At 42.2% G+C, this 14,193-nt stretch overlaps 1 protein-coding gene across 4 annotated transcripts in view; it reads right to left on the bottom strand.

Annotated features, from left to right (window-relative positions):
- GFM2 (GTP dependent ribosome recycling factor mitochondrial 2) overlaps positions 1 to 14,193 on the bottom strand; it is a 65,396-nt gene that overhangs the window by 42,283 nt on the left and 8,920 nt on the right. For all 4 annotated transcript variants that reach the window (XM_077287562.1, XM_077287578.1, XM_077287553.1 and 1 more), the window contains exons 3-10: positions 13,464 to 13,551; positions 8,591 to 8,636; positions 7,231 to 7,328; positions 6,003 to 6,128; positions 5,821 to 5,909; positions 4,102 to 4,190; positions 3,898 to 3,958; positions 2,837 to 3,022 (exon numbers count right to left, since the gene is read on the bottom strand). In XM_077287562.1, coding sequence (XP_077143677.1) covers positions 2,837 to 3,022; positions 3,898 to 3,958; positions 4,102 to 4,190; positions 5,821 to 5,909; positions 6,003 to 6,128; positions 7,231 to 7,328; positions 8,591 to 8,636; positions 13,464 to 13,551 — 783 coding nt within the window. The remainder of the gene's footprint in view (positions 1 to 2,836; positions 3,023 to 3,897; positions 3,959 to 4,101; positions 4,191 to 5,820; positions 5,910 to 6,002; positions 6,129 to 7,230; positions 7,329 to 8,590; positions 8,637 to 13,463; positions 13,552 to 14,193) is intronic.

The following is a 14,193-nucleotide window of genomic DNA, read 5'->3' as shown; positions in this document are numbered from 1 at the left end:
TCTTTCCCCACTACACCATCCTTAAAACCTCTAATAAACGAGTATTTTCTGGTTAATCCTCCATTCCCATTAGCACGGCCTCTCCTCCCTATCTGTCCTATTCAGGGACCACAGGGACAGGTATTAAGGGATAGCCGTCGTCGAGTGGGGGCGCCACTGGCGTAGGGTTCTCTCTAAGGTGCCAACCTCCGCGTTAGGTAGGTACCAGGAGTGTAGTGTTTTGTGCTAGGAGTGAAATAGGGAGCCTTCTTTCATCCCTTTGTATGAGTCAAGTCCCACATGTCGGTGGTGTTCCGCACTTTTTGTGATCCTTCTTAGCGGCAGGATTTTATCATATATTGGCTCCCTTTTTTCATGTCTTTCTCCTATATTCCCAATGAATCGGGGTTCGTTTAATAATTAATTTTTGATCTGCATTTATTAGATAACTTAGTCTATATCATCTGGTCTCGGCAAACCATTTTAACTTTGTCTAACATCGTGGTCAGGTAAAACACTGCACATATCTGATGGGGGGATAGGACCTTTTCTTAAAAACGGTTGGTCCATCCATATATGTACTGAGTTCCACGGATATGCTCATTATATACATTTGGGCATTACCATCGTGTTACTCGGTCTATTTGAGACGAATTTCGAGAGGGTCTCTTTTTTAGAATATGAGAGTATGGAGCTTACATGATTGGTGTGCCGGGCGGCGCTTGATAATGGAGTGGAGCGCTTGCGTTCCATCTCCATGACAACCAGCGTTCCACAGCCCGTACGATTCGCTCCGATATACTAAACACATTGTGCGCAGGACAGGAAGCGCGTCACACGCCAGGGGCGGAGCCCTACAGACGCGCCTCCGTACTCAGCGCTTTTAAAGCACAGATGGGGAAAGATCTGTAAAGCGGCATTTTTCTCACTCCAATCGGACGAAACGCGTCGGGAGACGCTTCAACTACACGAGGGGCAAGCTCATCCTCGAGAGATACGTTAACTCTCTCCAACAGTGGGTGAGATCTAACAGTTTATACAGGGCTCTATGTTGTGAGATATACACATATTGATGCCCGGGGCTAACAGTGCCTGAAACATAAGGATGGTGGCTGCACTGTGGTAACTAATAGGGACGCCTATGCTGAATTTACATGGGGCAGCATGGTCCCTGAATATTGGCCAATCAGTGATTTGTTGTTTAGCCACATAATGTTTACATAGCCTCTCATGCTGCTACAAATTTCTGACAGTATCTACTATATAATGGTGACACATGTGGCTTTTGTTTTTGTCCATGACTGATGATGTCAGGTTCATTTGAAAGTGACATTAAGTGACAATTGGGTTTATTGTTTACTATACATGATCACATGATTTATTGCCACATATGTGTATTGATAAATAAGATATAACTGGCGATAATCGTGGTTGAAATCCACTACTTGTTCCCAACAAATATCTCTATTAGAGCCTTATACACATGGGCCTGTTTTATGGAGAATTGGGACATAGCCCAATATACATTATATATTTGAGCGTATCCTGTATGGAGCACAGGAGGAAGGAGATTTACGGAACCATCGTCCCTACTACACGCATGGTCTAAAGTGACTCCTTGGTACTGTCAGATGTGTTTGTTCTTTGTTTTTTAAAATAGTTTTCTTTTCTCATTCTGTGTTTGTTAGGGTTCACTTACACAAAAGGGTTCTTTTCCTTATTTGGTATTGTGGTGTGATTTATGTTTGAGTATTTTATACAAACCTATTAAAGGTTAAGTTTTATTAAATACCACCCTCCACCCCCAGCCCCACCAAAAAAAAAAAAATACATAAATAAAATTCCTGGTTTAGACTGCATGGCATGTCAAATGAAATGTTTCAATTAAAAACTAGAATTTGTCTGGTAGAAAACAAGGCTTTATGTGGCTGTTGATCAACAATTTATTTGCTTTTAAACACAAATGGCTTAAAAAGAATGGATTAAAAAAAAAAAAAAGCAAAAAAGGAAAAGGATAACATTCTCAGTCAAGTGGCATGCAAATAAAATATAAATAGCTGCAGCCCTCCTTTACTCAGGTGATAGAAAAGTGAAGGCCCCGGAGGTCAGACCGACCCTTAAAAAAAAACAAAAAAACAATCAATTGCATATTCTAGTGGTATGTCATCACTTGTTTAGGTTTAAAGGCCTCTAAAAAGTTACATATGATCCAAGCATTTCTCCAGTCATGTGTAGAGAGGAGTACTGTGTACACCAGCAATGCCATTTCCTAATACACGTCCATTCCTGTAATATTAAGCACAGACTGTTCTCTGTCCACACTGCACAATACCCGTATACAGAAGAAACAAGACGGCTTTTTTCTAAGCTACTGAATATATTACACGGATGTCATTTTGTGGTGCATTTCTACTGAGCTAAAGCCTGTACAGAACAGTAGTAATGACATTTTAGTGGATCTAAAAGGCTCTCGTAGAAGCACATCCTTCCCATCTCTGATCCTTTATAGTGATGAGCGAGTGTGCTCGGATAAGGTGTTATATGAGCATGCTCCTGTGCTAACCATGTGTCTTCTGGGTGCTTGAACAATATGTCCCGAGTCCCCGCGGGTGCATGTCTCGCTGCTGTTTGACACCCACAAAACATGCAGGGACTGCCTAACAAACAGGAAATCCTTGCATATGTTGTGGCTGCCTAACAGCAGTGGGAGCGGGGACTCGGACATATTTTCCGAGCATACCGAAGACTCTCTGTTAGTACCTAAGCATGCTCAGATAACACCATATCACGACTCCTGTAACCTCTCTACAGACATTTTATCTGGGTGACATATTGTATATTTACTTTAACACTTTACTTGTTCTAGTAAGGCATTTCTGGCATCTTTGGCTGATTGCAGAAGGTCGCCATCCGTTATCTCACTCAGCGGTTTGCTAAGGAATCTTCTCCCATCATCATCATTAGATCGGGGGCTCCAGGTGAGCGATTCCATGGACACTAAATCAATCAGACCCTGGAACGATTTTCCTTCTCCAATAGGAAGCTTTAAATGAAAAGAAATAAAAAGCAGAACAAAGATTTAAGAGAGAGATTTCAATCAAAGTAGTTCAATCATTCAGATCTCTGTCAAATGCTCCCCAGCATGGCAATGCCTAATATGACCCCGATTCATCATTTGTGTGGATTTTTTATTTTTATTTTTTTTAATCCTAAAGTCATTCTTTTGTCTTGTCTGTTCGCACTGGTGGATTCTGCGGGAAATTCATCAATATGGATGTAAAATGTTTGATGAACAAGCACAAATTCAGAAATGTACTTGTGCCTTTTTGGAGGAAAAAGTCACATAAGCGTCTCAATAAGCCTGACAATATTGCATGTTAGTCTTTAACTAGACATGAAACAAATGGTGAAGACAGATTTAGGGAACTGGAGCTCAACTGCACAAAAATCTGGCAACATTTCAATAAGTTACAAATGATGAAATAGGCCAAAACAACTGGATAACTAAAATCGTGTCCATAGTGACAAGCTGAAGGAGAGAAAAAAAAAAAAAAACACACAGCCAAAATCAAATAAATGAACATAAAAAAGGCAAAAATGAAAAGAATAAATAATATAAAAGAAAACAATCAGAACCATTTTAAGTAACGAAAAAAAAAGAAGAAAAATGACCAAATAGTGATTCTGAATCGACCCCTATGTGGTCGGGGATATATCAGTAGTGATATTTGGTAACAGCCCATTCTGTCCCCATGTATCCAGTATCACAGGGAATCCCTGACATAAACCAGGGTCAGACTTGCCGGTGTACCAGCGCCATCCACTACATCCTGCATACTAATTAACCGGATAATAACGACGCCATCAGCACGTATGTCACTTTATAACATGGCGTTGATTTACACACGATCACTTTACCTGTAGTAACAAGGGCCTGGCTTTCAACTTCTCTTTGATGCTTTCAACAGAATATGTAAAGCTAAAAGAGTAACAAAGAAATTACACAAATTGTGTATCTCATATGTAACAAAGCAGAAGAACATAATTCACACTGGCCGGATCCATATTGCAGTCTATAATCTATGACCACACCGTACCGCAGACCCCAATAATGCCCAGTACCTGGCTCCAGTCTTGTCCATCTTGTTTAAAAAGCACACTCGTGGTACTGAGTGTTTATCTGCTTGTCTCCACACCGTCAGCGTCTGAGCCTTGGGGGTAAAGAGACCATATGGTTATCATACAGGTATCCTCACACACTTGTCATGATTAAGGGAGCTTAGTCTCCAGAAACGCGCTGAGATTCTTACCCATATGGTCGTGCTGAAGTCTGTATCCTCCATGTTTAAAGTTTGTGAATAAAGAAAACTCTTTTTTACGGACTCGGTGAAGCTGGACATTCTTCTCTTTTTTTATCCTCACACACTACCATACATGTACAACACTGACGGAGATACTATAGTTTCATTTCATTGTACGGTGTGAATCGGATTTTATTATACATGTATTAAAGAGGTATGGAGGTTATCAGACCACTGGGGCCCCCACCGACCTCACCGTGAGAACGGAGTGGTGATCAATCATACACACAGACACTCTATCCATTCAGTGTCAAAGAAAAGCTGAGCGCTGGACACCGCTATCTCAATAAGAATATATGGAGTGGTGGTGCACATGATTGACCACCGCTCCATTCTCACCTGGCTCTTTAGATCCCCAGTTCTCTGGATCAGTGGGGGCTCCAGTGATCGAGAATTTATACCCTATACTATGAATAGGCGATAACTTAAAAACTTTAGAATACCCCTTTAAGTAACGTATCTACATTTCATTTGTGCAAATCTATCATGGTTTGATCAATGAAACCAAAACCAGAATTCTCTATTCAACGCCAAAGAGATTTGAAATTTTGCAAAATGGATAATGCTCATGATTTCCTGACTAGTTTGTAGGATATAATCAGAAAATTAATCTTTGATTAATCCGGATTGTAGATACAGACAACTATTAGATATCCTTAGAGGCACAATTCCCATAGGAAGCCCTGTACAGTAGCGTGGGACGTCCATCTAGTCACTCTACTGGTCACCTTACCAGTAAACACTATTTTGGTGGACAGCTACCGGTATGTCTCCAAGCTTCATCATAAATGTCCGAGACAGCGCGTGTTCACAGCATAGTGACATGCAGAATAAGAAACTTTTACTTAGGCCATGTTCACACGTTCACTATTAGTTCAGTATTTTACATCAGTATTTCTAAGCCAAAACTAGGAGTGGGTGATAAATACAGAAGTGGTGACGTGTTACTATTATACTTTTCTTCTGATTGATTGTTCCATTTTTCTGATCGAATTATCGGATCGCACTTCGTGGAAAAAGATCGGACAGCACTCAAAGGACATCTAAGTGAAGTTCGTTTTTCATGGACTGACAAAATGAAGACAATGGAGTTTTTTTTATCTCATCTTCTCCTCATCCGAGAAACTCTGATCACACTCTTGATCACCATAATTGGACTTATTTTCTCAGATGAGAGGAAGTACAGTCGGTCGTGTGACCCTAGCCTTAGAGTAGCCATTTATCTCCCCAGGGAACAAAGGATTAGACAGGATGAAATCCAGGCCATCCTCATACACACTAGATAATTCGCAGGTTCATGTGGTTTTAATCCAATGTGTTTGACCCACTTAAGAAAATCCCTGCCAATCTCCCTGATGGCATCTAACCAAGGTAGCCAAAATGAATAACTGCCAAAAAGCAGGATGATAATTAGAAGAGATATTTCTCCAAATTAAAACATTTTACCCAGTGTTATGTTAACCAAAGTAATCCGTTATACCTCCACACCAGCAGAGGCATCAAACACAGCTACTGCACCATCCAACACCCTTAGTGAGCGTTCCACTTCCACCGTGAAGTCCACATGTCCTGCGCACAGACAAAATATATAGTTCAGAAGATATTACATGGAGACAGCCAGGATCCTGGTACACAATGCACCAGAAGTGAGCGAACGACAACCTGGAGTGTCAATCAAGTTGATCCTGTGGCCATTCCAGTCAAAGGTGACAGCGGCCGACTGAATAGTGATCCCTCGTTCCCTTTCTTGCACCATAAAATCTGTCACTGTGTCCCCATCATCAACATCTGTTATAAAGAAATGAAATACAAAATGAAAAGAAGCCAATTTGTATGATAGATACAGTGACATTTAAAAGTTTGGGGTCCTTTGGTCAAAATTACTGTTATTGTGGTTAAGCAAGTTGAAGATGAAATGATCTCTAAGCAGTCTAAAGTTAAAGTCAAAATTCTGTGCCCTTTTCCCTCCACACATACCTTTGATAATTGCGGCCAAAGTGTTCCATTTTAATCTCATTGGTCCGCAGGACTGGCTTCCAAAATGCATCAGTCTTGTTTAGATGTTCTTTTGCATACTTCTGTCACTGAATTTTATAGTTAGGAGGCAGGAGAGGTTTTCTTCTGATGCCTCTTCCATGAAGACCATATTTGTCCAGGTGTCGCTGAACAGTATAACCTTGTACTACAACTCCACAGTCTGATAAATCTTTCTGAAACTTTTTTGCAGCCAAGCGGGGATCTAATTTGCCTCTGTAGCAATCTGACGAGCAGCTGTCACTGAAATTTTACTTGGTCTTCCAGACCTTATCTTGACCTCCACTGTTCCTGTTATCTGCCATTTCTTAATTACATTTTGAACTAAAGAAAGGGCAATTTGAAAAGGCTTTGCTATCTACTTATAGCCTTTTTCTGCTTTGTGGGCCTCCACCATTTTCATTTTCAGAGTGCTAGGCAGCTGCTTACAAGAACTCATGGCAGCTTTTTTTGGCACAAGGTTATAGGAGGCTGGGTTTTTATAAAGCTTGGAAATTTGCATCACCTGGCCTTTCCTAACGATGATAGTGAACGAGTCATAACCGTAACAGGCTAATGAAGATCTGAAACCTTGGTCACAGTTATCTGATCACACAAACCTCCAAGGGTGCCCAAACTTTTCCATCGGCCCATTTTCCTTTTGCAATTTTTAAAATAAAAAATTACACACACACACTTTTTTTGTCGATCACTTTTAACTTTAGCCCTTTTAGAGATCATTTCATCTTCCACTTGCTTTACTGTTCACAATAGCACTAATTAGGGGTGCCCAAGCGTTTACTTGCCACTGTAGAAAGACAGACAGTCTTCAATAACTCAAGCCTGTATAGCAGACACATTTGTGCATTTCTGTTACCTCCGAGCGCTCGGATGTACCCGGAATAATACAACATTCTCTCTGTAGTTGTGGTTTTCCCAGCATCAATATGAGCCATGATTCCAATGTTTCTGATCCTTCAGTGAAAGCAAAAGGTAATTATTATTATTATTTATTATTATAGCGCTATTTATTCCATGGCGCTTTATATGCGAGGAGGGGTATACATAATAAAAAAAACAAATACAGTAATCTTAAACACTACAAGTCACTAGTGATGAGCGAATATACTCGTTGCTCGGGTTTTCCCAAGCACGCTCGGGTGGTCTCCGAGTATTTATGACTGCTCGGAGATTTAGTTTTCATCACGGCAGCTGAATGATTTACAGCTATTAGCAGGCTGAGTACATGTGGGGGTTGCCAGGGAATCCACACATGTAATCAAGCTGGCTAGTAGCTGTAAATCATTCAGCTGCCGTGATGAAAACTAAATCTCCGAGCAGTCATAAATACTCGGAGGTCACCCGAGCGTGCTTGGGAAAACCCGAGCAATGAGCACACTCACTCATCACTACAAGTCACGACTGGTACAGGTGGAGAGAGGACCACAAGGGCTCACAATCTAGAAGGGATTGGTGAGGATACAGTAGGTTAGGGTAGAGATGGTCATGCAGTGGTTTGGTAATATTAATATTCGAGCATATGAAGAAGACTGCAACAAAAAGGTTTAATTTCACATTTTTTCTACAGTCCTTGGGAAAATGAGAGCAATGGCTGGATGTATTACTATGGGCAATTATCCATGATATTCAAAGGGGGTACAGGCATGTCCCTGCTGCTTAAAAAATCTTTGTCTACCATTGTTCACAGTTATATAAGCAAACTTTTATGTATTCCATGCTGTATCTCAGCAGTTTGTGATTAGGCCTTCATAGTGTAAAGATGGTGGGGGGTTCAGGTCTTGAGACACCCAAGGCGAACGCTTAAAAGAAACCTGTCAGCAGATCCATGCTGTCGAAACCATGGGAAGCATGAATTGCAGCCAGGTATATTATGCTTTTGAATTTAAGAGAAAATATACTATGAAGAGACAGGAATTGACAACCAAGAATAGAGTGCTGCCACCCTGGCCGGCTCTTCTCAGCGCTGTATAAAGAGAGAGTCATCTCTAGCAGGGCTGGGAAGAGCCGGCCAGGGACAGTGCCAGACTAATCTCGTCTTCGATTCACAGACGGGTCTTAAAAGTATATTAGCGCTGTGAAGGTGCTCATGCACCGCTGTGAGGACAAGGACACTCATGCACCGCTGCGAGGACACTCATGCACTTACACTTCTAGCTTAGTTACACTTTCAAGAAGAAAGCATGTACCGAATACCGGTAGTGTGCATTATTCATTACCTGGAAACAGGAGGGGTGATGATACTCCGCAATGATTTGATATCCCCTGCAAAACAGCAGCAGAAGAAATGGCTATGGGGCAAACCGTTGGTGCAGTACATACAGTGAAAATATAGACTAATTTATAGCTGAGGAAAAATAGACAATTGTTAAAGGGAATCTGACATCAACAAATTGCATATTACTCTGATGCCATGCTGGTGACTTATTGCACCACTTCAGCATTTTTTTTTATAAATGCACTGCTGGAGTGGTGCTTTAAATGTAATTCCCCTGCCTCCTGTCTGATACTCACCTGCCGCTGCCTTCATCCTTTTCCTGCGCAGCTCTCATCGGTCTGCTGGAAATAGTGACCTGCAGGCAGCTCCAGGAAGTCATTTTTCAATACATCTCTATGAGAGCCTAGTTGCATTGAGCTCTTGTACCGTAACTTATGACTTCCAACCAGTCAAAAGTTACGGGCACAAGATGGCGCCGCAGGACCAGAGCGGCTCTGAAAAACAGGGAAGACGCAGGAAGACAACTATATGACCAGAGGCAGGTGGCTTACATTTAAAGCGTCACTCCAAGACTGAAAAAAAAAACCTACTGAGTGGTGCTTTATCGATAATACTGGAAAAATGAAGAAACTGCAACAGCACTCACCGATCTTCTATACAGGTCACTTTATTGTAACGACATCTTCACGGCACGGGGGTGTATATACAAGGACATGTGCAAGCTGAACAACGGCCGTTTCGCACCTAACAGGTGCTTCAACGGGTTCAATCAGTAAGCGGACATGACGCCTTAAGAAGAGTGCACAATCTGTGCACCTCCCTGCCGCGTCACTCCGCCCACTCATGGCACAACACATATTAAAAACATACATTAAAAACAATTCATATAAGAGTACACAATAGCTATTGCCTGTAAAAACCCCTGTATCAGCTGAACAACGGTCAAACTTTTGGACTTATACTATTACCTATGTATTGCGAATATCTGAGTCAACCTTCAATTATAATGAACACACCGCTATAGCATTCCATCTTCCCACAATAGTTCTGAGGAAGTGTTCCTATTAATTCTTAAACTCCCCCAGCGGCTCGTACTGGCACATATGTCTCTCACAGCTATGCCCATATAGAGACTTCTTACTGCCGACATGGGAAGAAAAAACTGAAAAACCTACTACGATACCAAGTTATCGCTACACATACCAACTATATCGCTCATAGGAATATTGACATGTCGATTCTATCATTAAACCCTGCGGGACCTATGGCTCGCACCCGCATAATCCATGTCGCTTCTCGCCTTAATAATAAATTATGATGGTCACCTCCTCTTTTTGGTATTTGGACCTGTTCTATGCCGGCGAAAGTCATCACCTCTGGATTTCCATCATGTACTTCCCGTATGTGGCTAATTAATCTTGGTACCCCTTTCCCTGTTATAACTGACCTGCAGTGTTCTCTAAATCGTATATATAGGCATCTAATGGTTTTGCCTATATAATACTTACCACACGGGCACCAAATGACATAAACAACGGCTTTAGTTTGACAAGTAATAAATTGCATCACTTTATGTTTAACTGGTCCAATATGTAAAACCCTATCTACGATGTGATATCTACAATGCCTGCAGTGTCCACATCGATAATTACCCTGAGGGGTAGTCCGCTCCAGCCAATTGCTGGCTTTATAGTCTGTGATCCTATTCCGCACAAGTACATCTCTTATCCGGGTACTCCTTCTGCTCGAAATTAGGGGACCCCTGGCAACCACTTCCGCTAGCTCTCTATCCCTATCCAATAAGTGCCAGTTCTTTCTAATGGCTGCCCTAATCTGTTGGTCCATAGGGCCATATTGGAAGCAAAACGTGAACCTTATACCTATAGGCCTGCCCATGTTCCTCATTTGACTGTTCATTTTCCTACGTGCACCCTGCCAAGTCTGTTCGGGGTACCCTCTATATTTCAGTCTTTGTCCGAGCTCTTGGGACTGTCTGATAAACCCTTCTTGTGTATTATTAGCCCTTCTCGTTCTAACCAATTGGCCATACGGTAGCGCCCATTTTGTGTGACTAGGATGATAGCTATCAAAATGCATAAGTGCATTCGTGGCTACTGGTTTCCTATATACTGAAGTATTAATTTCTCCATCTGTTATATCGATAGCCACATCTAAAAAATCTAAGTGTTGTCCTCCAAAAACTGAAGTGAAAGCCATCCCCATGGTGTTATCATTTAGAAAGGTAACAAAATCAGCAAAAATTTCTTCCGATCCATTCCACACAATGAACATATCGCGACATAACGTAAATACATCTTAATGTGCTTCATGTATGTATTACTGATGGAGTATAAATACCGCTCTTCAAAGTGACCTAAGTACAAATTTGCGAACGTACACGCTGCCGGAGTCCCCATGGCAGTGCCAACTGTCTGAAGGTACCAGAGGTCCATAAACGTAAACGCATTATGCGTCAAGATGAATTTGAGGCTACTCCAGATAAAATCTATGACATTGCCCTCTTTACTTGTGGTGTTCAGGATCTGGCGTATCGACTCCACTCCTTGTTCTTGTGGGATACGTGTGTAGAGGTTTATTACATCTATAGACGCCAGCTTAAAGCCGGGTTGCCAAGTGAATTGGTGGACTTGTGTCAAAAACGCACCTGTATCCTTGATGTACGATGGAATATGTGTAAGTAATGGTCGGAGTAGCCAGTCTACGTATTTGGACAGTGGTTCCGTTCGTAATCCCACCCCCGACACAATCGGTCGGCCCGGTGGATTAACAATGGCCTTATGAATTTTCGGGACATGGTACCAGTGTGGCTTCATGGGGAACTCCGGCAGCAACTTTTCCGCCCTGCTATATGAAAGTACCCCAGTCTCTACTGCTTGTCTCAGTAGCGATCTTAATTCAGTTTTAAATTTACTAGTGGGGTCACTCCGCAATCTCATGTAGGTTTTATTATCTTCCAATTGTCTTAGAGCTTCTTTAATATAAATTTCCCTGGGGATAAGCACGGTTTTGCCCCCCTTATCGGCGGGTCGGACTACAGTATCCTTCCATCCTGCTATTTCTTTTAAAGCCATACTTTCTTCGGATGTAAGGTATGATGGGGCTTTTGGATAAATTAGAGCTTCAACGTCCCTAAGTACCTGTGCTTCAAACAAATCGATGGCATTGCCAGGGGACACCGGGGGCATATACCTAGATGTTGCTCCCCCTTTAAATGATGTGTTTGGCTCCACCTGATGTAATGGGGCATGCGATGTGTCACACGTGAGACTAAGTAATAACTCTGCCTCGCTGCGGGCATCTGCTAATGCCTCTAACCCCACCCCCGCCATGAAACCTAGGGGTCCTATCCTGCACGGTTGTTCCTCCTCCCTGGTGTTCTGGGCTATCGGATTATTATGAAAATGTTTAAACAGATGAATCTTTCGAACAGATTTAAATAAATCTATTTTAAATGCTATGAAATCAAAATCATTAGGGATGCAATAATTCAGTCCTTTAGCTAGCAGTGACAAGTGTGCAGCACCAAGTGTGTGATTAGTCAGATTCACTACGTGCTGTTCGTGGAGTTCTCTCAACGCCTCTGTCTCCACGACACATATTTCCTTTTTCGTTCCTGTATGGGATTGCCTCCTCGGCGCCTCTTCCTTCTCCTAAAGGGAGATCATTATCACACACTCCTGCTGCAGTCAGACCTTCTGCCGAGCTCACTGAAGCCGCTGCCCCCTCACTCTGGCTTGAATCGGACTCAGTAGGTGTTACGTTTCCTAAATCTTCTTTTGTAACGACCGGGTTTCTCTGAATCCATTTTACGTTTGCCATCAGCCATCTGCTGCTTATGCCAGGTAAATACCTGTCCTAAATCAAAGTCTTTTTTGTCCCGTATGAATTTCTCGTTTTTTCTGCTTTATGTCAGCCTGAATAGGGATAAGCTTGGTTTCCATTTTTTTATTCAATTGTGTCCATTGATTATCAGTGAGTCTTGTTTGCAGTTCCGCCTTTGTTTTTTGTATGTCTGACTCAATTGACTCGTAATAGCAATAGCACCCGAGATCTGCAGACCAGCTAGGGTTAACTAACCCGGAGGTTCACAGAGTGATTGACCGGTGGTGCGGGTCACTGTGTTTTTTCTCATATGAACTATTATCGATAATACTGTTGTCTCTAGCAAAGCTGCTCAATTAGTTTTTTTGGCACAAAAAATAAATATGTGCCCGTTTGTGTGAAAAAAACATTATTCCGAGCGATCGTGGAGTTCCAGCATCTGCACCGAGGCATACATGTGATTATGCTGCTTTGTGGTATGGTGACGTCAGAGCAGTCACCTCTGAAATATTGCACATGCTCTTTTAGGGTCCGGACTCCGAATGCCTCTTTCATGCGCTGTGAGCCGAGGGGCACACTACTATGTATGATCTATACCGCGCCTCAGTCCAGATCTCGATCATGTGCAGTAAGCTTGGCGATGCTGAGAAAAATAATGGAGCCCAGAAACAGGCAGACTTTCAACATAGCACGGTCATGGCAGACAAAGGGGGTCTTCAGCAGACCCTGGCTACCATCTAACACTCTACTATCCCATCATGGCGAGGGGGCTATGGCTGCATTGAATAATGAGCTTCAGAGATTTCAGAGGCATTTTAACAATTAACCATAGACAGTGAAGCTCAGCTCCGTCTGCAGCTGTTAGTGGCAGATGATTACACAATAACAAAGTAATCATGTGCCGGGAATGGAGCATGCTCAGCCTGCTCCTAAAGTGCGCCATACATGTACAGTGGATTTTGGGAAGGGGCTATTCTTCTCTGAAAGAATAATATATTTACAAGGAAATGTTGCCCACGGCACAACTCTACCTGCCGGCATGCTGTAGCTCCTAGAGGATCCATAATGATGTCCTGATCTGCCGCACAGTGAACGTTGTCTTCTACAGCAATGAACACACTACAAGAGAAAACACTCACATGTCAGTTATGTGATGGGACCATTCATTCTGTCTCACGCTTAATTAATAGCTTCTGCTGTCGTGTTACTTATATCACTCGGCAGTAGAGACCGTGATGCCAGCACTACACCAAGTGACCAGAGGTTACCTTTAAATGAAATGAAATGAAATGAATGGATGAAAGCTAGAAAAAGTAGTTGTCTCAACTTACATCCCCGTTAGGGATCACAGAAAACAAGCTTTTTAATTGGAATAATGTCTAAATATTGCTGTTACACCCTTGTTATAGCGCCCCCTCGTGATCTTTTTATTCACTCTCAGAATATACAATTGATGGTTCCAGGGCACAAGAGAAGAAGCCACCTCTAGGGCACCAATTTCTACAGATATCCCTCTGCTGCCCGATGCTACGGAGCGTGTGACCACCAGCAGAGGACACATCAGTAGGATGTCCGAAGAGAGAATCAAAAGCTGCCAGAGGGGGCGCCATAACATACAACCGTGATATCTGGACAATTTTACAATACTTTCAGTTAAACAATTGTTATTTTAGGTGTGGTGAACAGAGAAACGTAATACTTCATCAAGGCATAGTGACATGGAAATTATTCTTTTTTACCTGAAAATCCACAACAATTAAG

This window comes from Ranitomeya variabilis, chromosome 1 (assembly GCF_051348905.1).
Source record: "Ranitomeya variabilis isolate aRanVar5 chromosome 1, aRanVar5.hap1, whole genome shotgun sequence".
NCBI lineage: Eukaryota > Metazoa > Chordata > Amphibia > Anura > Dendrobatidae > Ranitomeya > Ranitomeya variabilis.
The sequence above is the reverse complement of the archived record's forward strand: the minus strand, read 5'-3'. Positions and strand labels throughout refer to the sequence as shown.